General features: G+C 38.8%; 1 protein-coding gene across 1 annotated transcript in view; it reads left to right on the forward strand.

Moving 5' to 3' along the window:
• The first annotated feature begins 1,014 nt into the window (after positions 1–1,014).
• CFAP91 (cilia and flagella associated protein 91) overlaps positions 1,015–21,111 on the forward strand; it is an 89,720-nt gene continuing 69,623 nt past the window's right edge. The window contains exons 1-5 of the mRNA XM_044251457.1: positions 1,015–1,211; positions 7,662–7,738; positions 8,442–8,599; positions 9,345–9,428; positions 10,661–10,714. Of these exons, the coding sequence (XP_044107392.1) occupies positions 1,088–1,211; positions 7,662–7,738; positions 8,442–8,599; positions 9,345–9,428; positions 10,661–10,714 (497 nt within the window). The 5' untranslated portion in view covers positions 1,015–1,087. The remainder of the gene's footprint in view (positions 1,212–7,661; positions 7,739–8,441; positions 8,600–9,344; positions 9,429–10,660; positions 10,715–21,111) is intronic.

Here is a 21,111-nt window from a genome sequence, read left to right on the forward strand (position 1 = left end):
TGAGCTGAAGGCAGGAAGACCTACTGAGCCACCCAGGTGCTCTAGAAAGGTTTTTTTTTTTTTTTTTAATAGAAGAATCCTAGATAGTAAATCATTGAAAGTGTTAAAAAAATCTACTGTTATAAGACTTAAGAACTATACCAAAATGCAATGTGAAGACTTTTTTTTTACTTTTTGATAGAAAAAAAAAAAAACATTAAATGACATTTTGGTTTTAACCAGGTTAATTTGAATATGTAGTGAGTATTAGATGACATAAGGGAATTCTTAATTTTGTTAGATGTGAAATTAGGTGGTGAAGTTAAAAAATCTGTATCAGTTTGAGATGCACATTAAGGGTAAAATAATGGCTGGGATTTGTTTCAAGATACTCAAGCATAGAGTTGGGGAAAGGATGAAATTAGATTGCCAAAATGTTAAGCGTTGATTCTTGGTGATGGGTACGTAAGGGTTATTAAAAGTGGATTCACTTTTGCCCGTTTAAAATTTTCCTTAATAGTTTTAAAAAGCAGAATAAGCCCTGCAGAAAGGGGATGTCCGAAATGAAAGACCCTAACTATTCTAGAAGGTTCGAAGATTTCACAGGGATTTCCGAAAGATGTGAACTGTAATTCCCAAATCGCTGCTGGATTTGAGCATTGGACTCCGGCTCTCGGGACCGAACCCAGGGTAGGTGGTTGAGGGCTCACGTCAGTTTTGGGAGTGCTATGGAAAGGTGGGACGTCTTTCCCCAGCCCAGCGGCCTCCCCGCCTCAGGAACGCCCTCTTTTCAATCTTTCTTCCACTAAGCCCCACGTGCCCTTCACTCCCCTACGCCTTTGGGTGCTTCTCTTTTCGCCGCCCCCAGCCTTCCTCTCCAGCGCCTAGCCCCACCCATCCCTTTTTCGGACCCTACCTGTCCTCTCCCACGCCAGGCCCACCCCTTCCGTTTCAAGGCCCGCCCACGAATTCGCCCCGTCCTCCCTCTCGTGCTCCTCGCCCCGCCCTTTACCTCGACGCTGAGGAAGAGGTTGCCATAGCCACCGTGCACACAGCCGCTACGCGTCCCTAGTTGGTCCCCGGCTGGCCGGAGGGAAGAGGCGACACCATGAGCCATGTGGTGACTATCGAGGAGCCCCAGGCCAACCTGCAGGTGTCTCAGACCCGGTGCGGGGTGAGGTCGAGGGCCTGGGGCAACGTCTCTACCAGTCGACAGTATGATTTTCTGTACGGTAAGGGTGGCACCAGACTTCCCTCCTGAGTTACTGCCTCCTGGGCTAGGTGGGCTTCGGGGCGGTGGGACCGGGCCAGGAGCCCGGTGAGCGGAAGATGAGCCTCAGATCAGATCCCTTGTTCGCGGTTATCCTTTGTTGGGTGGGGGCAGCTCGGAGCTCCCAGGTGGCGGTGCTCTCCGTGCGCGTTGGGAGCCCAAGGTGTGCTCAGCGTGTCTGAGCACCGCGCCGGATCCCACGATCTTTTCCTGATAATTTGCACAGCCTTAAGCAGTCTTTCTAAAACCTGTTCCCGCTGTTTTGTTATCCAGAAAAGTGTGCAGTGATTTGCAGAGTTGGAGATTCGCTCAAATCCCCACGATGAAACTGCAAAAATGACCTTCCCGCTCCCATTCTCCGGGCAACTCAAAATTTGGCTTTGTATATAAAGAAGTAGCAGTTTATCTCACCTTTGTTTTTAGTTTTATCTTTTTAAAAAAACTTATTGTTACTCATCAAAGCATTGCTTATAAACTATGTCCGCTGGATTCTTTTGGGTCAGTAAAGGCAGGCCCAATTTGTTTCAGTACTATGCTTGTCCGTTGATGTTCTGTTTCTTTTACTGGATCTTTAAGTTCCTTGAGTTCTTTAGGTATTTGTTTTATACAGTTTTGCAGGCTTATCATCATCAGTGTTGGTACATATGCATGCTGCTTCACAAAAAACCTTACTGAATTTTGAATTTACTATTATAAGAATTTTTTTTTTAAGATTTTTATTTATTTATCAGAGAGAGGCGGGGGAGAGAGCGAGCACAGGCAGACAGAATGGCAGGCAGAGGCAGAGGGAGAAGCAGGCTCCCTGCTGAGCAAGGAGCCCGATGTGGGACTCGATCAGGATGCTGGCATCATGACCTGAGCCGAAGGCAGTTGCTTAGCCAACTGAGCCACCCAGGTGTCCCACTATTATAAGAATTTTGCTCAGTTAAACATGATTTTCTAATTTTGCCCTCATCGATCCCATGCTCTTCTCCTGAACCCTGCATTACTTTTAACCATGTGGTAGCTCCTCTAGGATTCCCAGGATCATCTTTGGATGGGTATCCAGAGGTTACCCATTTCCTGGTATAGGGACTGTGTAATGGGTTGCTTGGGTGTTATGGGCAGTGGTTTTCTTTATTCACTCTTGGTTTCATCTTGTAAAAATAAGTCTGGTAAACTGTAAAAACATCACGTTGGTTTCAAAGGTAATTTGGAAATTGGATAGACCTCTTCAGTAAAGACAGGCAAAGAATTTATCAAGCTTCTTGTCTCTTTTATCCTTAAAAGTATTGCTTTCTCTCTTTCTCTCTCTTTCGCTCTTGCAGAAGGATTGCTAAATGTTTCCATGTTCCTTGCAAGGAACAAGAACCCACTCAAAACAGGCCAAATAAAGTTTGGATTGTTCCAATAAAACAGAGAGCCTCACAACTATTAATGGACAGGAAGCATAGTTTAGCTAGGACAAAGTAGAACCAAGACAAGGAAGGTCAGAACTAAGTTGTGGTGCCATTCTGCCTGATTTCTTGGACCTTATGGTTTTTTACCTTGTTTAGGTTGTCAGATTTAGCAAGTAAAAGTACAGGATGCACAGTTAAATTTGAATTTGAAATAAGCAATGAATAATATTTTAATACAAATTTTTAGCCCCATGCAGTATTTGGGATCTATTTATATGAAAAGTTATTCATTGCCTATATGAAATTTAACGGAGCATCCTGTATTTTAGCTATCAACTCTAACCTTTGCTTTTTTCTGTGCATATGTTTCCTTCTTCCATCTGACAGGAAGCCACTTCTTTATGGATTTCTCTTACTGTGATGGGGATTGGGGTGGCAGTCTACATGACCTCTTATCCTAAAGCTCATCACCAATTGTATAGAGACCTCATGTATCTTAGCTGAAAATTGAAGAGAGAAATAAGGTAGATTGTTGACAAGCCAGTGAATTGACTGACTTGGGTCCAGTTTCCACCCTGACAGAACTGTGCTAGCGTTGGTGTGGTGGTCAGTGGTATACACGTGAACACCTTTCCAACTTTTTCATGCTTCCCCCGTCCTCACCCCTCAAACCCAATGGCCTTTTCACCATAGTTAATTGTCTGCAAGGCTTTTGCTCCTCTAAGAAGCTTTGGGTGCCTTCATTAAATGTAATATTTACTCTTCTGATCACTCTAGCAATTAAGATTGATTCAGATGCCTTCCATTTTTTGGTATTTTAGAGTTAACATCATTTTCTTAGTAGATTTTACCTCATTTATATACCATTTTGCATTTAACTCAGTTTTTTGGTAAATGCTTTATGTCTCTCAAGTGCCTCTTGAAGTGACCAGTGTACATTGTCACTTTGCTGAATCTGTACATTATTAGTTATATATACAGTAGTATATATAACTATATATATATAGTTACATATACAGTGTATATATATATATAGTTACATATACAGTAGTCCTGATAATGAAAGCCTTTTAACTATATGATACAGTTTTTCTAGCTTCCAAAAATGTTTTAAAATGCTTTCTAGATATATCATAAGCTCTTTCCTCCTTTTTTCCCCCCCAGAATATGCAATTTAGTATATTTTTGCCTAAAAGTAATCCTTCTGTCTTGGGGTTTTATACACTTCTCATGATTACTTGGTGGTGATAACTTCCTAGGCTTGCCAGAACAGTTTCTACAGTACGGTTAAATTGGCTGAGGGGCTTTCCGATGGTTTCTGTGGGAAACTTCCACCCATAACATTCATGGGGTTTCGATAATATTGGGCCTGGGAACCAGAAGGATTGGAGTTGAAATTCTGTCAGTAAGTGGCTAATTTCTTGAAGCCTCAGTTTCCTCCCCTATAAAAAGGAGGCCTAGTGCCTATCTCATTGGCTTTTTGAAAGGATTAAATGGAGTATTGCATCTAAAGTACTTAATACCTGTCTAGGAATAAGCAAGTGATACCTGGTGAGTGCTATTACCTGGGCATCTCAGAGGTCTTTCTATTGCCTTTTGAGCATTGATTATGATCACAGTTATGGGGGATGTTGCAGAATGTAGCCATAAATCCTACAGTATTATGCCATTATCTTCTATGGATGGCAGGAATGTTTCTATAGATCACATGTCTTTGTACTCCTTATGGGTAGAAGAGGAGAATGGTTTATAATTTATTATTCAGGTTTAGGAGAAATGCAGCCTAAACTCATTTAAAATGAACAACACGGGTGGAACCAAAGACCCAGTGACATCTTTTAAATCACTTAAAGTAAGAGTATGAATAGAAATTTCCTTTTGGGTCCACCTGGGCGCCTCAGTCAGTTAAGTGTCTTCCTGCCATTCCCCCTGCTTATGCTCTCTCTCTCTGTGTCAAATAAATAAATAAATAAATAGATCTTTTAAAAAAATTGCCCTTTGTCCCATACTATTCCTAATATATCAGATGTGTTGAAGCTATAGCCTTTTCCCCTTTAAACAGGTGCATTCATTCAGCCTTCAGATTCACTAGCCTGTAATTTGGGGCCATAAAATCTGGTCTCATCATTCCTAATCAGCCCAGTTTTCATCACTTCTCAACTTGAATCATAGGTGTGGATTTGGGTGCTGCAGTTGAAGAAGAGTATATCTAAGGGTGATGATTCCCAAATTCATATCACTGGTCCAGACTTCTCTCCCAAACTCTAGATTCTTATATCAAATTGCCTGCTTCATTTCTCCACTTGGACATATAATAGATGCCTAAGGCATGCTTTTCATGTTCTCCCTACAAACCTGCACCATCACAGGCTTTCCTGTGTCAATTGATACCAGCCCCATACTTTATTTTTGTATTATTATTTTTTTTATTATGTTATGTTAGTCACCATACAGTACATCATTAGTTTTTAATGTAGTGTTCCATAATTCATTGTTTGCATATAATACTCAGTACTCCATGCAGTATGTGCCCTGCTTAATACCCCCTCACTGGGCCAACCCATCCCTCCCCACCCTGCCATCCAAAACCTTCAGTTTGTTTCCCAGAGTCCATAGTCTCTCATGGTTCATCTCCCCTTCTGGTTTCCCACCCTTTATTTTTCCCTTCCTTCTCCTAATGTCCTCCATGCTATTCCTTATATTCCACAAATAAGTGAAACCATATGATAATTGACTTTCTCTGCTTGACTTATTTCACTCAGCATAATCTCGTCCAGTTCCATCCATCCAGCCCAATACATTGCTAAGTCTAAAAATCTTGGAGCCATCATTGTCTCATCTCTCTCTCTCTCTCTGACACACACCATTCCAATCCACTAATAAGTCCTCTCTGTCCAACCTTAAAAATATATCTAAAATCCTGCCCCATTTCATAAGTTCTCTTGCCATCAACATCATTTTTCTCTAGGCTCACTGCATGAGCCTCCTAATAGGTCTCCCTGTCTTTTCGATTGTTTCCATGCTATCTGTTCTTCACTGGGCAGCAGCAATGAACATTTTATTATTTTTAAAAATATTTTATTTATTTACTTATTTTAGAGAGAGAGCATATGAGTTAAGTGGGGAGAGGGGTAGAGAGGTAGAGGAGGAGAGTAGAGGGAAAGGGAGAGAATCCCAAGCAAACTCCACTGAGTACAGAGCCCTATGTGGGGTTCAATTCCGCAACCCCAAGATCATGACCTGAGCTGAAACTTAACCAACTGGGCCACCCAGGAGCCCCTACGATGAACATTTTAAAATGTAGGTCAGATTTTGTCACATCTTGTTTCAAAATCTTACAATGGTTTCCCACCTAACTCAGATTAAAATCCAAAGTCTTTTCAGTGGTCCACAAAGCCTCATGTGATCTAGGCCCCTGATAACTTGCCTGACCTTTTATCTACCCTATTTTGCCTCTCTCACTCTGTTTCAATCCTGTTGGTTTCTGCTGTTCTTCAAACACATCAGGCATGCTGCCATCCTAGGGCCTTTGCTCTGTTTCCTCTGCTTCAAATGCTCTTCAGATAAATCTGAAACTCCCCACTTGCAAGTCTCCTTAAATGCCACCCTTTGGGGTGCCTGAGTGGCTCAGTGAGGTTAAGCATCTTCCTTTGGCTCAGGTCATGATCCCCGGGTCCTGGGATTGAGTCCCACATTGGGCTCCCTGCTCAGCGGGAAGCCTGCTTCTTCCTCTACTGCTCTCTGCTTGTTCTCTCCCTCCCTCTCTCTCTGTCAAACAAACAAACAAACAAACAAATAAATAAAATCATTAAAAAAAAAAAAAAAGAAGTCATCCCTCAATGAGGCCTGGTCTGCCCTGACTATTCTGTTTAAAATTGCGACCCAATCTCCCTTACCTGCTCTTTCCCCACTTTTTTAGTAGCACTTAACTGTCCTCTAACATATTATATAATATGCCAATTTGTTGTGTTGTTTATTGTCTCTCATGAAGTCAGGAATCTTTATCTTTTTCTTGATATGTTCCAGGCACCTTGAACATAGTAACCTGTCCATAAATCTTTCTTGAATGAAAGAGAGCTGAGCCTCTTGCAGTTTTTCAACCTTGGGGAGAATATTAAAAATCTGCATTCAATATATCATTTTTGTTTGGTAACTGAGGAGTAATTAGACTCTAGGAATTGACTCACATTATCTAAATTAAATTAAATTTAAATTACTTATAAATCACAATGACAATTATTAATTCCTGTGAAGAAATATATTGCCAAGTCATATAGACTAGTTGGCCAGGGTATTTGTTTCTAAAGAGATACCTACTTGGGAAATCAAACCTCTATCTGAAGGTTGCTTATGAATTTAATGTCATGTTATTTCATTTTAAGAGATGGCATAATAAATCATAAATATTATTTATTGCTTTAAAGATATACCTAACAAACCCATACTTACAATAACAGGGCAACCTTTTGTTGAACTTTGGAGAAAAAACTTTGTCCCATCATCAACATCTTTCTAAATTTAAGGAGTGAATTATAGCTGATTTTATTTATTTATTATTAGAGAATGACATTTTCTTATTATGTTTAGCAATTCTGAGGTGACATGTTGTTAAGAGTTTGTATCTTTCCCTTGTACTGAATATGGGAGGTAGTGCTGCAGTGTGTTATTTCTTTCACTTGCAAAGGGGCGTAGTTAGTGTATATATCTTAGAGTATTTCTTAGGCCACTTAGACCCAGAAAGTGGTCTGGGTAAAAGAAAGCAGTCTGAGAGAAAAGACGGCGTGTTTAGGCTCTGGTAGTATCAGGCCTACTTTTTGCCTTCTAATTCTATATCCTGACTTTGGAATATACAGAGGAGAAATGCATCTAACAGACTCTCACTGGTGACAGAGTAACAGGGCAATGAGCTTCTGTAGAGTTAGGCAATATCTAAATCTTGTAATTAGTTTTCCAATTAAGAAGTTACTTTTTTTGCTATTATTCTCAGTCTAGATATATCCATTCCTTATACCACCTTATTGTTTATTTTGCAGATCCATTGTTTATTGTGTCGAGTGAGAAAGACCATACACAGGCAACTATCCAAGCTAACCTGATTCGAAACAGACTGGTAGGTCTAATTCAATGACTAAGGCCACCTAATGAACTTGAATCATCTAGTTTTGCTAACCACACTAATCAGACTGACTAATTATGAGATTTCCAGTGGATTTTGTATTATGCAGAATCACTCTGCCATGATTACTATGGGATAAGACATCTTGATACTTATGGCCCACTGTGAAGATTAATTAACTAATAGTGAATAAAGGACTCAATATAACCTAATTTATTTCAGTGGGAAAAGTTATATGTGCCTGTGTTAAAAGAATTCAAATAGTACAGAAACATATATAGTATGAAATAAATTCTATCCCTCATCCCCCTTCTGATTGCCATCAGTTTCTTGGGTATCTTTCTAGAGATATTCTATTCATATATGATTACCCTTCTTTCTATGCCATATACACTGTTTTTTGTACCTTTCAAAATTTATAATAATAAATAAAATGCTTAGAAAATCTGATGGTGGGGCACCTGGGTGGCTCAGTGGGTTAAAGCCTCTGCCTTCAGCTCAGGTCATGGTCTCAGGGTCCTGGGATTGAGCCCTGCATTGGGCTCTCTGCTCAGTGTGGAGCCTGCTTCCCCGCTCTCTCTCTGCCTGCCTCTCTGCCTACTTGTGATCTCTGTCTGTCAAATAAAAGAAAATTTTTAAGAAAATCTGATGGTAAGATTTTGTCCTTTTCCTCCCTATCTGCCTGTCCTAATATTAGAGAAAAGTTCCCAGGTTTAGAACCATGTTCAGTAACCTGATCCATTATCCAAGGTATTCTCTCTATTGGAGCAAGGCAGACCCTGTCCCACCATTCATCCGCCGGGAATGGAAAGGACAGGAGGAGAAACACAGAGAAGCCCTCAGGCAGCTTATCAAGTAAGTGTCAGGTAGCTTTGGCTGCTAATCATGTTTTTAATGAATGTGTTTTTCTTCTTAAGAATTTTTATTCTGCATTTTTTAAAAGTACAATTGTGATGTTACACCTGGGTCAATTGACCAAAAGAGACCTGATTCAGGGGCAAAGGTTATGGGATTATAGTTAGTAGATATTCTCAGAAGCTTGGAGTGAATATATATATTAAATGACAATTTGCCGCCAAAGGTAGAGGTAGAAGTGACTGAATTTGTTTCTTTGATCCATCTTAGAAATTGCAACTATACCCTTCTGCTAGTATCTAAATATATATATATTTGGAGATTTGCAGCCAAAGCATCTTCAGAGACAAGTCTCTTGAATTCTTTATTCTTTTAATTATTTACAAATCATGCCTAGTAAGTTTAAAAAGCTACCTTTCAGCCTGGACATAAAAAGTTTCTCTTAAAACTCTGTTATTCCTATATACTATTAATTAAAAGTGTGTATTTTTGTATGTGAGATTTCATAAACCCACTTTTTTCTTACTCTTCCTTCCTCTTTTTAGCCCCTGGTTTCCTGGCTCAGGGAAAGTAATTATTATGTAGTCTGAGATATAGGTCAGTCAGATGCATGTTATAGATGACTTTGCTCTCAGTCTCAGATACTCTGTGCATCTCCTACTTTATAGACATAAAAATATGAAATAGAAATTATATTTGAAAATGACACATTAGACTTTAATAATGTTTTTCTGCTTCATTTTAGAACTGGTGAGTCTTTTCAGATGACTAAAGAGGCTTATGAAGATCCTGAAGTTACTGGAAGGAATCGCTACAAATATTTTGAAAGGTAAAAAGTAATTACTAATGAAAATGAGCCCTGATATTATTAGAAAATGTCTTTTATGATAATATTAGCAGCTATCAGTTTTGAGTGCATGCAGTGTGTCGGGTACCAGTTTAAGTGCTTTATATCTATAATCATTTTTTTTTTTTTTTAGATCGTAAAACTACACCCAACGAGGGGCTCTAGTTCACAACCCCAAGATCAGTGGTTGCATGCTCTACCAAGTGAGCGAGGCAGGCACTCTATATAATCAATTTTTATAACAGAATTGTAGGATAAGATATATTATCCCTCTTTATCAATAAGGAAGCTGAGACCAAGAGAGGAAAAATAAATTGCTTGAAGTCTCTTAAGTTAGCAAGTGGCAGATCTGGGATTCCAGCTAAATCTGCCTAACATCAGAGATACTAGCTGTAAGTAAGAATGTAAATTTGAGAACAAAATGAAGTCATCAAATTAAATGAGATATAGCAGATTCATCATGACAGTCATAGTACATGGGAAATTGTGATAAGTGGACAAATAGGCAACATTCACTGTCTTTGTGTGAGTGTTGTCAAAACCAACATGGTCGAAAATTTCACTTTGTTTCATTTGTGATCAGTATTCATGTGATAATCCTGTAGCTGGGTTAAAATAAAATGAGGATCTCTCTATAGGTCTTATGTGGTTAGAAAAACAGTCCTGATGCCATATGTACATAAGCTTTCTTGAGAACGTAAATTTGTTATCCACATTGTTATTTGTAAGCAACCTCTTTAGAGAAGTTTTATAACGCTGACTTTTTAGAGAAGTGTTAAATTTTCAACATAGTATACTCAATTCCTAGACTTTCTGGGGGTAGTTTTTAAAACTAAGTCGTTGCGAATTTCGCAATGTCTCAGGGAACTGAAGTTGCTGGGAACGGATGACCAGCTGAAGCCCAGGTATAAGGCATTGCTTCTGAAACTGTGGCTTGTTTACCATCTGCAGGGAAAACACTGGAATGTTTATTACAAATGCAGATTCATTAGCTCTATCTTAAATCTCCTGGGTCTCCTGGGCTAGACTTGGTAATTAGCATTTTAAACAAAATCTCCCCCACTCTCCAGTGATTTTGTGTTTGTCCAGATTTGAGGATTACCAATATGGGATATTCAAGCTCACTGATTTTAAGGGACTAATATAAGAGTTGGAATAAAGCCCAGAGAGCACACAATGAAAAAGTTCCACATGTTTTTGTCTTTCTCCACCAGACCTTTCCTTCCATTTCAACAGATGCCATTCAATGTCGTTTTTGCAGCAACCAAGTAAGTAACCGTTATTTTACAATTTTTTTTCCGTTTGTTCCCATATTTGTTTCCAGAAGATAGTTCTCTAAATCAACATTTTTCAAATTCCAGATCACAAATCATTAGAAAGTCATGACATATTTTAGTGGGTCATGAATAGCATTTTAGAAAATGAAATAGAAAATAACCAAAAGCATCAGATACTTTGAGGGTAAATTGCCTTTTTGCTAATAATTTCTGTTTTGGATAGATATATACATATGTTCATATGTAATGATTATGATGTAAAATGTATTTCTTATTACACATTTTGGTAAAAATACAAGTTAAAAAACGCTTTAAATATCCTCTTTGCTTCCCTGAAACACACACTTACTTGGCAACAACTCTTCAGTATTTTATCGAGAAAAGTAATCAGTTATGAAATAGTTTTTGATTACTGGAAGTTCATAATTTAATAATCATCTAATATACACAAGGTTATTTAATATACAATGATCAACAAAACATGGTTTTTGTCCCAGAGAGGAATGGCCCAAGGTGACAGAAAAGTAAAGGACAGGGGCCAAAGCTGGGATGAATGTGCAGTTCTCCAGTATTGTTTTAGGGCTGTACTGTTTTGCTCTACTGTTTCCTGTGTCAGTATAACATAATGTGTGTACAAGAGAAATCATTGAAATGATCAGGAAAAGAAACCTTTCTTAAGGTCTCAGATTTCTGAACAGAAATTTGTATAGGGCTTGGCTTTCAAATAAGTATTTAAAGGATACCCTAATGATACAGCATTTTATGAATAGATGTTATCAAATGCCTGTAATCCTCAAGATAAGTGCCAGTTATGATCCTGATTCTCTGATTATTTATTTATTTATTTATTTAAAAATATTATTTATTTGTTAGGGAGTGCATGTTGGGGGGTGGTTTGCAGACTCCCCACTGAGCAGGGAGCCTGACACAGAGCTTGATCCCAAGATCATGATCTGAACCAAAGGCAGATGCTTAACTGACTGAGCCACCCAGGTGCCCCTCTCCTCTGATTTTTTAAGACTATGCATGGATACTTTTGCCTCTTATACAGATGGAGAATAGATTTCTTGCTCTCCCCCTAGAGAGAGCAACTTTGTATGGTGTCAGTTTACTCAGGGATGGCTGCAGACTTGTTTTCAGTGAAATGCTCTGTATGAGAAAGGAGGAACATATGAGATTGGGAGATCCCTATAGATGTCTTTGATAACTCTTTGAAAGCAGGCTTAGTGGATCATCTACTTTGGAGGTAATATTTACGTCAGGTCTAAAAGTTGTTTAATTGTGGGGAGTTCCGGGTTGACAGTGATGAATACTAAGCCTCTTCTTTTCTAAATAACTGTGACGTGAGAGATTCCCTATAAGAATTAAACCATAACAGTTGACATCTTAGATATTCTCTTAGAAGTTTTTAAGGAATTAATCAGTATCCCTGAATGCAATCAGCTCTGGGATTCTGGCAGGGTTGAATTTCTGAGCAATGAGGATAATTCACCTTACGTTAGCAGGGATGGAATTGTCTGGGGGACCAGCTGGCCTTCTCCAGCCTTTCATGGTTGGCCGTGGACTCTTTACTTTGGACTCATGTAAGCATCTTGGTAAAAAGGATAAAAAGTTAACATTTTTAAAAAGTTCAGTGGCAGGTTTTAGTTCCACATGTAAGGAGCTTGGCAGTTGTCATCTGTCCTATCAACAAGTAAAAAGCGGAACAAACTGAAAAAGCAACAACTTTTCTTGGATCTGTAAGAAAGGGGAGGATTCAGGGCAAACTGCTGCCCTAAGATTAGAGTGTCAGACAGGTTATAAGGAGGCATGGATTCCCAGAATCCCAGAGATTCATGAGTGGAAACGACTCCAGAAACCAATTCCAGATAGGAAAACCTGAACGATGACTGATGAATTGCAGGGTGCCTGGGTGGCTCAGTTGTTAAGTGTCTGCATTCAGCTCAGGTCATGATCCCAGGGTCCTGGGATCAAGCCCCACATCAAGTTCCCTGCTCAGCGGCAAGCCTGCTTCTCTCTCTCCCACTCCCCCTGCTTGTTTTCCCTCTCTCGTTGTCTCTTTCTCCCTGTCAAATAAATAAAATCTTTTTTAAAAATTGATGAATTGCTGGAGGCTCTGAGAATTAAATTTTAGAGGGACCTAGTCATTGGAGCTCCCACAGTTTTGTGAGATTTACCTCCAGGAGCTCAACTAGGTTCTCACAGGGGGTTTACGGAAAAAGCCCCTCATGTGGGGAGTGGAAAGGGAACTATTTTGAAATATGCCAGAGCACTGTGTTCTTAACAAGGTCAGTTATTAGGAGAAACTAGTTAATCAGAGTCTAACCTGCTGGAATTACTATGGCCTAACTCACCTGGGGGAAGGATAATATGCAACTCTATCCTCCTCTAACCATCTTGCCCCACCTGGGGAGGGGGCAGGTAGAGAAAAACTGAGAAACACTTAGGAAATTCACAGTCCATATGCATAGGCTCACCAAAAGCCTGAGACATAATCACAGGACAATAGAATTACTTATTTTCCCCCTCTTTCCGACCTCACCACCACATTACTAAAGGCCTATTTACAGTAGTTCTTCTCACCCAGTATTATGTGTATCAGTCAAGAATCAAAAGGCATACTGAAAGGCAAAAAACAATTTGAAGAGACAGTATAAGCATGAGAACCAGACATGGGAGATATGTTGGAATTATCAGATCAAGAATTTAAAACAACTATGATAACACGCTAAGGAGGTCTAATGGATAAAGTGGATAGCATGCAAGATCAGATATGCAGTGTAAACAGAGAAAGGGAAATCTTAAATTTAAAAAATGCTAGAAATAAAAAATGCTATAGCAGAAATGAATGATACCCTTGATGGGCTCACTAGTAAGCTGGACATAGCTTAGGGAAGAATTTTGGGGCTAGAAGTTAGAACCATAGAAAGTCATAAAACTGGAAAGCAAAGAGAATAAAGACACAAAGACTGAAAAAAGGAACAAAGGAACAGAATACCCAAGAGCTGTGGACAACTACAAAGATAAAATAAATGTATAATGGAAATACCAGAAGAAGAAAGAGAGAAAGGAACAGAAGACATATTTGAAACAATCACTGAGGACTTCCCCAAATTAATATCAGACATCACACTACAGAGTTAGGAAGCCCAGAGAACACCAAGCAGGATAAATGCCAAAAGAAGTACACTTCTTTTACTGATAATTACTTTTCACTGATAAGACAGATCTTATTCAAACTAAAGAAAATCAAGATAAAGAAGAAATTTTGACAGAATCTAGAGGACAAAAATACCTTACTTACAGAGGAACAAAGATGAAAATTACTTCTGACTTCTCAGAAATCACATGTCCAAGAAGAGAGAGACGTGAAAATTTAAAGTGTTGAGAGAGAAAAAAAAAAAATCAACCTAGAATTCTGTATCCTATGAAATTACCTTTAAAAGTGAAGGAGAAATAAAAACTTTCTCAGACAAACAAAAATTGAGAAAATCTGTTGCCATTAGACCTGCCTTATAAGAAATGTTAAAAGATGTTCTTTAGCGAGAAGGAAAATAGTACAGGTCAGAAGCTTGGATCTGCATAAAGAAAAGATGGAATAAATGAAGGTAAAATGAAAAGTTTTATTTTTTTAATCTAACAGTTGACAGTTTGTTCAAAATAACAGCAACGATGTGTTTGGAAACATATATAGTTGATACACAGTAGACTCTTGAAAATATGGAGGTTAAGGGTACTGACCCTGGCATACTGAAAATCTATGCATAACTTTTGACTTCCTTAAAACTTAACCTACTCATAGCCTACTGTTGACTGCAAGGCTTACCAATAATATAAACAGTCAGTTAACACATACATATTTTGTATGTTGTATATATTATGTACTATAGTTTTTACAATGTTAAGAAAATCATAACAGAAAATAGATTTATAGTACTGTATTGTATTTAGGAAAAAAAATCCACGTATAGATGGATCTATGTGATTAAAACCTATGTTGTTCAGGGTTCAACTGTGTGTGTGTTTGCTTATGTATGCTTATATAAAGTAAAATGACAGCAATGATAGGTGAAAGAGAAGAATTAGGATTATTTTGTTATTATATAAGGTGTGTACACTACCCATGAAGGAATATGATGTTATTTGAAAGTGGACTTGGATTAGTTTTAAATATATATTGCAAGCTCTGGAGCAACCACTAAAAAAAGTGAAAAAGGAAGTATAACTAATAATACTTAATAAAAAAGATAAAGTAAAATCATATAAAATGTTCAACTAAAGCCATAAAAAGCAGAAATATGGTAGAAGACAAAATAAGAACAAAAAACAAGAGCAACAAATAGAAAATGGTAACAAATATAGTAGACCTTAATCCAAATATATCAACAATCACTTTGACCATCAGCGGTCTAAATGTACCGATTAAAAGACAGATATAGTCAGGATGGATCAAAAAACAAGAACCAACTATATATTGTCAATAAGAAATCCACTTTATTTTTTTCTTTTATTCAGTTTTTTAATTTTCCAGTATAGTTAATGTACAATGTTATATTAGTTTCACCTGTACAGTGTAGTGATACAACAGTTCTATACACTATTTGGTGCTCAGCATAATAAATGTACTGTTTAATCCCCATGATTTCTTTTACCCATACCTCCAGCTACCTCCCCTCTGGTAACTACCAATTTGTGCTCAATAGTTAAAAGAGTCTATTTCTTGTTCTCTTTCTCTCTTTCTCTCTCTCTCTCTCTTTTTTTTTTTTTAAAGAAACCCACTTTAACTATAAAGACACTTATAGATTCTTTTTAAGATTTTATTTTTAATGTTGGGGCACCTGGGTGGCTCAAGCAAGGGGTTAAGCCTCTGCCTTCAGCTCAGGTCATGATCTCAGGGTTCTGGGTCAAGCCCCACATCAGGCTCTCTGCTCAGCAGGGAGCCTACTTCCTTCCCCACCCCCTGCCTGCCTCCTCTCTGCCTACTTGTGAACTCTGTCTGTCAAATAAATAAATAAAATCTTTTTAAAAAATTTTATTTTTAATGTCTATACGCAGTGTAGGGCTTGAACTCACAACCCCAAGATCTAAGAGTTGCTCTATTGACTGAGCCAACCAGGTGCCCCAAGACACCTATAGATTAAAGGGGTGGAGAAAAATACATTATGCCAACACTAATTAAAAGAAACCTACAGTAGTTATACTAATTTCAAAAAGAGCAGACTTCAAAGCAAGGAAGATTATCAGGGATAAATAGAGGCATTATGTAATGATAAAAGGCTCAGTTCTCCAAAAAGACATACATTCTTTCACATGTATGCACCTAACAACAGAATGTCAAACTACATAAGGCAAAAACTAATAGAATTACAAGGAGAAATGGATGAATCCATTATCATAGTTGGAGACTTTAACACCCTTCCAGCAGAAATAGACACATCTAGCAGGCAACAAATCAGTAAGGCCCTAGTTGAACTCAACAACACCATCAATCAACTGGATGTAATTGATATCTATAGATTACTTTGTCCAACAACTGTAGAATACATATTTTTCTCAAGTTCACATGGAACATTCACCATGATAGACTACATTCTGGGCCATAAAACACAATTTAACAAATGTGAAAGAATAGAAATCATACAGTGTCTGCTGTCAGACCACAATGGAACTAAACCAGAAACTAGTAACAGAATTCCTGAATATGTAGAAATTAAATGATACATTTCTAAATAACACAAAGGAGAAAGAAGAAATCTCCACAGAAATTGAAAAGTATTTTGAGCTTCATGAAAATGGCAATACAGTTTATCAGAATTTGTGGAGTACATTGAAAGCAGTGTTCAGAGGGAAATTTATATTGAATTTATGTATTAGAAAATAACTAAAACCAATCATCTAAGCTTTCACCTTAGGAACTAGGAAGAGAAGAGCAAATTAAATCCAAAGCAAAAGAAAGGAAACAGTAAGAATTAGAGCATAAATCAATGGAATTGATCAAGGAAATCAATAGAAAAAAGTCAGTGAAGCCAAGAGCTGGTTCGTCAACAAGATCACTAAAATTGATACCTCTAGGGACACCTGGGTGGCTCAGTTGGTTAAGCTGCTGCCTTCAGCTCTGGTCATGATCCCAGTGTCCTGGGATCGAGTCCTACATCGGGCTCCTTGCTCAGCAGGGAGCCTCCTTCTCTCTCTGTCTCTGCCTGCTGCTCTGCCTGCTTGTGTTCTCCCTCTCTCTCTCTCTCTGACAAATAAAAAAATAAATGAATAAAATCTTAAAAAAAATTGATACCTCTAGCTGGGATAACTGAAAAAAAAAAAAACAGAGAGAGAGGACACAATTTACTAATATCAGAAATGAAAACAAGGACCTCACTACAGATTTTATTGATGTTAAAAACGTAAAGGAATACTATGAATAAGAATACCTGCAAATTTGGTAACCTAGATGAAAAGACTAATTTCTTGAGGCTCAGATGGTTAAGCGTCTACCTTTGGCTCAGGTAATGATCTCCAGGTCCTGAGATCAAGCCCCATGTTGGGCTCCGTGCTCAACATGAAGCCCGCTTCTCCCTCACCCTCTGTCTGCTGCTCTCCCTGCTTTTGCTCTCTCTGTCTCTCTTTCTTTTTCTTTCTTTTTTTTTTTTAAGATTTTATTTATTTATTTGAAACAGAGAGAGAGATCACAAGTAGGCAGAGAGGCAGAGAGAGGGAGAAGCAGGCTCCCCCTGAGCAGAGAGCCTGATGCGGGCCTCGATCCCAGGATCCTGAGATCATGACCTGAGCCAAAGGCAGAGGCTTAACCCACTGAGCCACCCAGGCGCCCTCTGTCTCTCTTTCTCTCTCAAACGGATAAGTAAAATCTTTTTTTTTTTTTTTAAAAAAAAGGTGTCTCCCTTCAGTTTGGTTCATGATCCCAGGATTGAGCCTAGACTCCCTCCTCAGCTGGGAGCCTGCTTCTCCCTCAACCTCTGCCCTTCCCCCAGCCCACTCATGTTCTCTTTCTCACTCTGCTCTCTTTCTCTGGTAAATCTTTTCCTTTTAAAAAGAAAATACTTGAAAGACACAATTTGTCCAACTCACACAAGAAGAAATAGACAATGTGAATAGACCTGTATCTATTAAAGAAATTAAATCAATAATTAATAACCTTCTAAAAGAGAAAGCACCAGACTCAGATGGGTCAACTGGTGAATTCTACCAAACATTTAAGGAAGAAATGATACCATTCTCAACAATCTGTATTAGATAATAAAAGAAGAGGGAATACTTTCTAACTTTATGAGGCCAGCATTATTCTAAAACCAAAATACAGACAAAGACATTGAAAGAAAACAGCAGACCAATGAACATAGGCACAGAAATTCTCAACAGTATATATTAAAATCAAATCCAGTAGTGTATAAAAAGAGTTATGCACCACAACCAGGCTGATACTAGGCTAATTCAGCATTTGGAAATCAGTTAGTGTAATCCGTCATATCAACAGGCTAAACAAGAAAAATCACATGATCACATTAATAGAGGCAGAAAAAGTATTTGACTGTATTTAATACCTGTTCATGATAAAAACTATGAGTAAACTAGGACTAGAAGGAAACTTCCTCAACTTGATAAAGAACATGTACAAAAAACTTACAGTATACTTAAATGTTGAGAAACTCAAAGTTTTTCCACTAAGATCAGGAACAAGGCAAAGCTGTCCCCTCTCACTCCTTCTTTTCAACATCATAAAAGTCCTAGCTAATACAGTAAGACAAAAAAAGAAAATAAGTTACACAGATTGGTAAGGAAGAAATCTGTCTTTGTTAGCAGATGCTATGTTTATCTATTAAGAAAACTGGGAAAAAAGGACTAAAAAAACCAGAACCAATAAGTGATTATAGTAAGGCTGCAGAATACAAGGTTAATAAACAAAAGTCCATTGCTTTCCTACATACCAGCAATGAACAAGTGGGATTTAAAATTAAAAAATGCAGTACCATATACATTATCATAAAAAATGAAATATTTAGGTATCAATTCAATAAGATATATATAAGATTTATAGGAGGAAAACTATAAAACTTCGATGAAAGAAATAAAAGAACTAAATAAGTGGAGAGAGATTCCATGTTCCTGGATGACAAGACTCAGTATGGTCAAGATGTCAAGTCTTCACAACTTTATCTATGGATTTAATGTAATCTCAGTCAAAATCCCTGCAAGTTATTTTATGTTATCAAAAATTGATTTTAGAGCTTATATGAATAGTCCTTATGTGTTGACAATAGCCAACACAATATTGACGGAGAAGAACAGAGTTGGAGGACTGGCACTACCTGACTTCTAGACCTACTATTAAGCTATAGTAATGAAGAATTAATGGTATTGGGAAAAGAAAAGACAGATCAGTGAAACAGAATAGGGAGCCCAGATGTAAGCCCACATAAATATAACCAACTGATTTTTTGACAAAAAGAATAAAAGCAATACAATAGAGCAAAGTAGTTTTTTCAACAAATGGTGCTGAAACAACTGGACATCTACATGCAAAAGGAAAAAAAAAAAAAAGAATCCAGACACAGACCTTACACCCTTCACAAAAATTAACTCAAAATGAATCACAGATCTCAAAGTAGAATGCAGAACTGTAAAACTCTTAGAAGATAACAAGAAAAAACCTAGATGTTCTTGGGTATGTTAATGAATTTTTAGGTGTAACACCAAAGGTATAATCCTTTAAAGAAATGATGGGTAATCTGAACTTCATGAAAATCAAAAACTTCTGGTTTTTCGAGCAAAGGTGGGAGGACCCTAGGCTTACCTTATTCCTTGAACACAGCTATTATTCTGAACACCCAAGAAATCTGAGTACTGACAGAACAAACTGCACCACCAGAGGGAGAGAAAAGGTCACATCGTGGAAGGTTGGAGGTGTGCAGATGTGATGTGGGGGAGAAAAGGACGGCGGGTGCTGCAGAGGGAAGGGAGACCTAATCATGGAGAGAGACAAGGTGGTGGGGGGTGTTGCATAGGGGAAACATTTCACACAAGGAAATCATTTCCCCCAAGAGACTGGCTGGGAAGATGAGCAGGGCTGATTATTGTGAGTTTTTACAGTCAACAGAACTCAGACTGGAGTTTTAGAGTTCTGTGTTATGGCTGGTGTGGAGCCTCGTAGGTGCTGCAGTGCTCCTGTGGAGAAGGAGGGCAGAGAGCCTGAGAGCAGACAGCATGATCCAAGGATTCCCTGGGATACAGAGAGAGATGGTTCCCCCTTCTTGGAGTGCATCTGCAAGAAGCAGAATTGCTTCTTCAAGGAAAAAAGACATGGCAAGCACCATTATGCTCCCCCAACCCTTAGCATAGACACAAACATCTTCTGAGGGTGGCTAACCTGGACATTGGTTTTTGCTTCACTTTACTCCTAACTCCTGTATGTTCGTGCTATTTCTAGGACAAACCTGTACCAGCCCCAATGTGGCAAGACCTTTCCCCAGAGGGAAGGTCCAAGCCATGCCAGGTCCCTAAAGTTTGGAGCTGTAAAACTCAGCCAGCCTGCCTGAGATAAAACACAGGTGCCCTGGAGCACCTGGGTGGCTCAGTGGGTTAAACCTCTGCCTTCAGCTCAGGTCATGATCTTGGGGTCCTGGGATCGAGTCCTGCATCGGGCTCTGCTCAGCAGGCAGGGAGCCTGCTTCCCCCTTTCTCTCTGCCTGCCTCTCTGCTTACTTGTGATCTCCCTCTCTCTGTCAAATGAATAAATAAAATATTAAAAAAAAAAACCCACAGATGCCCTGCACTGCCAAGTGGGCAGACATCTGGACACAGGGTGAAGGCAGGGATTTGTGGGATCCCTGGGACATAATGAGGGAAGATTGTTCACTCTTCTCTAAGGGCTTCCTAGACAGTAGTGGGCACAAACTCCCCTCTCAAGGAAGAGGGCTGGTGCCATTTCTCTTCCCTACCCCTCAGCATAAACTAACTACAGTAAGCAACACAAGCTAACAGTGGCAGCATAAACTGCTTATACCAAGCCCCTTGCACTCTGCAGTTGCTTCTTTACTAGGGCAAGTGTGCCTGAGAACCTGAGTAGTGGGCCCCTCCCCCAGAATAGCAGCATAACTGCACTGTATGCACCAAGTCTACTGACCATAGAGTGCTGCAAAGCATCAGGTCTCTCTTAATAAACAGACCAGAGCACACATAGTTAAAATTTGCCACACTCTGGCCAAGTTCCAAGCAGTCCCCAGTGCAGGCAAGGTGAAATTCTGCAGAGTACTGACCTGAGGGAAAGAATAGCCGTAACACAGCAGCCAATGTACACAGCATCTAGAGAGACACTTTTTGAAGTGCGTATCCCTCGACAGCATATGAACCTCTTCTTCATAAAGCTATTACTCTCAGGA

Source organism: Neovison vison, chromosome 6 (assembly GCF_020171115.1).
Source record: "Neovison vison isolate M4711 chromosome 6, ASM_NN_V1, whole genome shotgun sequence".
NCBI classification, from domain to species: Eukaryota; Metazoa; Chordata; class Mammalia; order Carnivora; family Mustelidae; genus Neogale; species Neogale vison.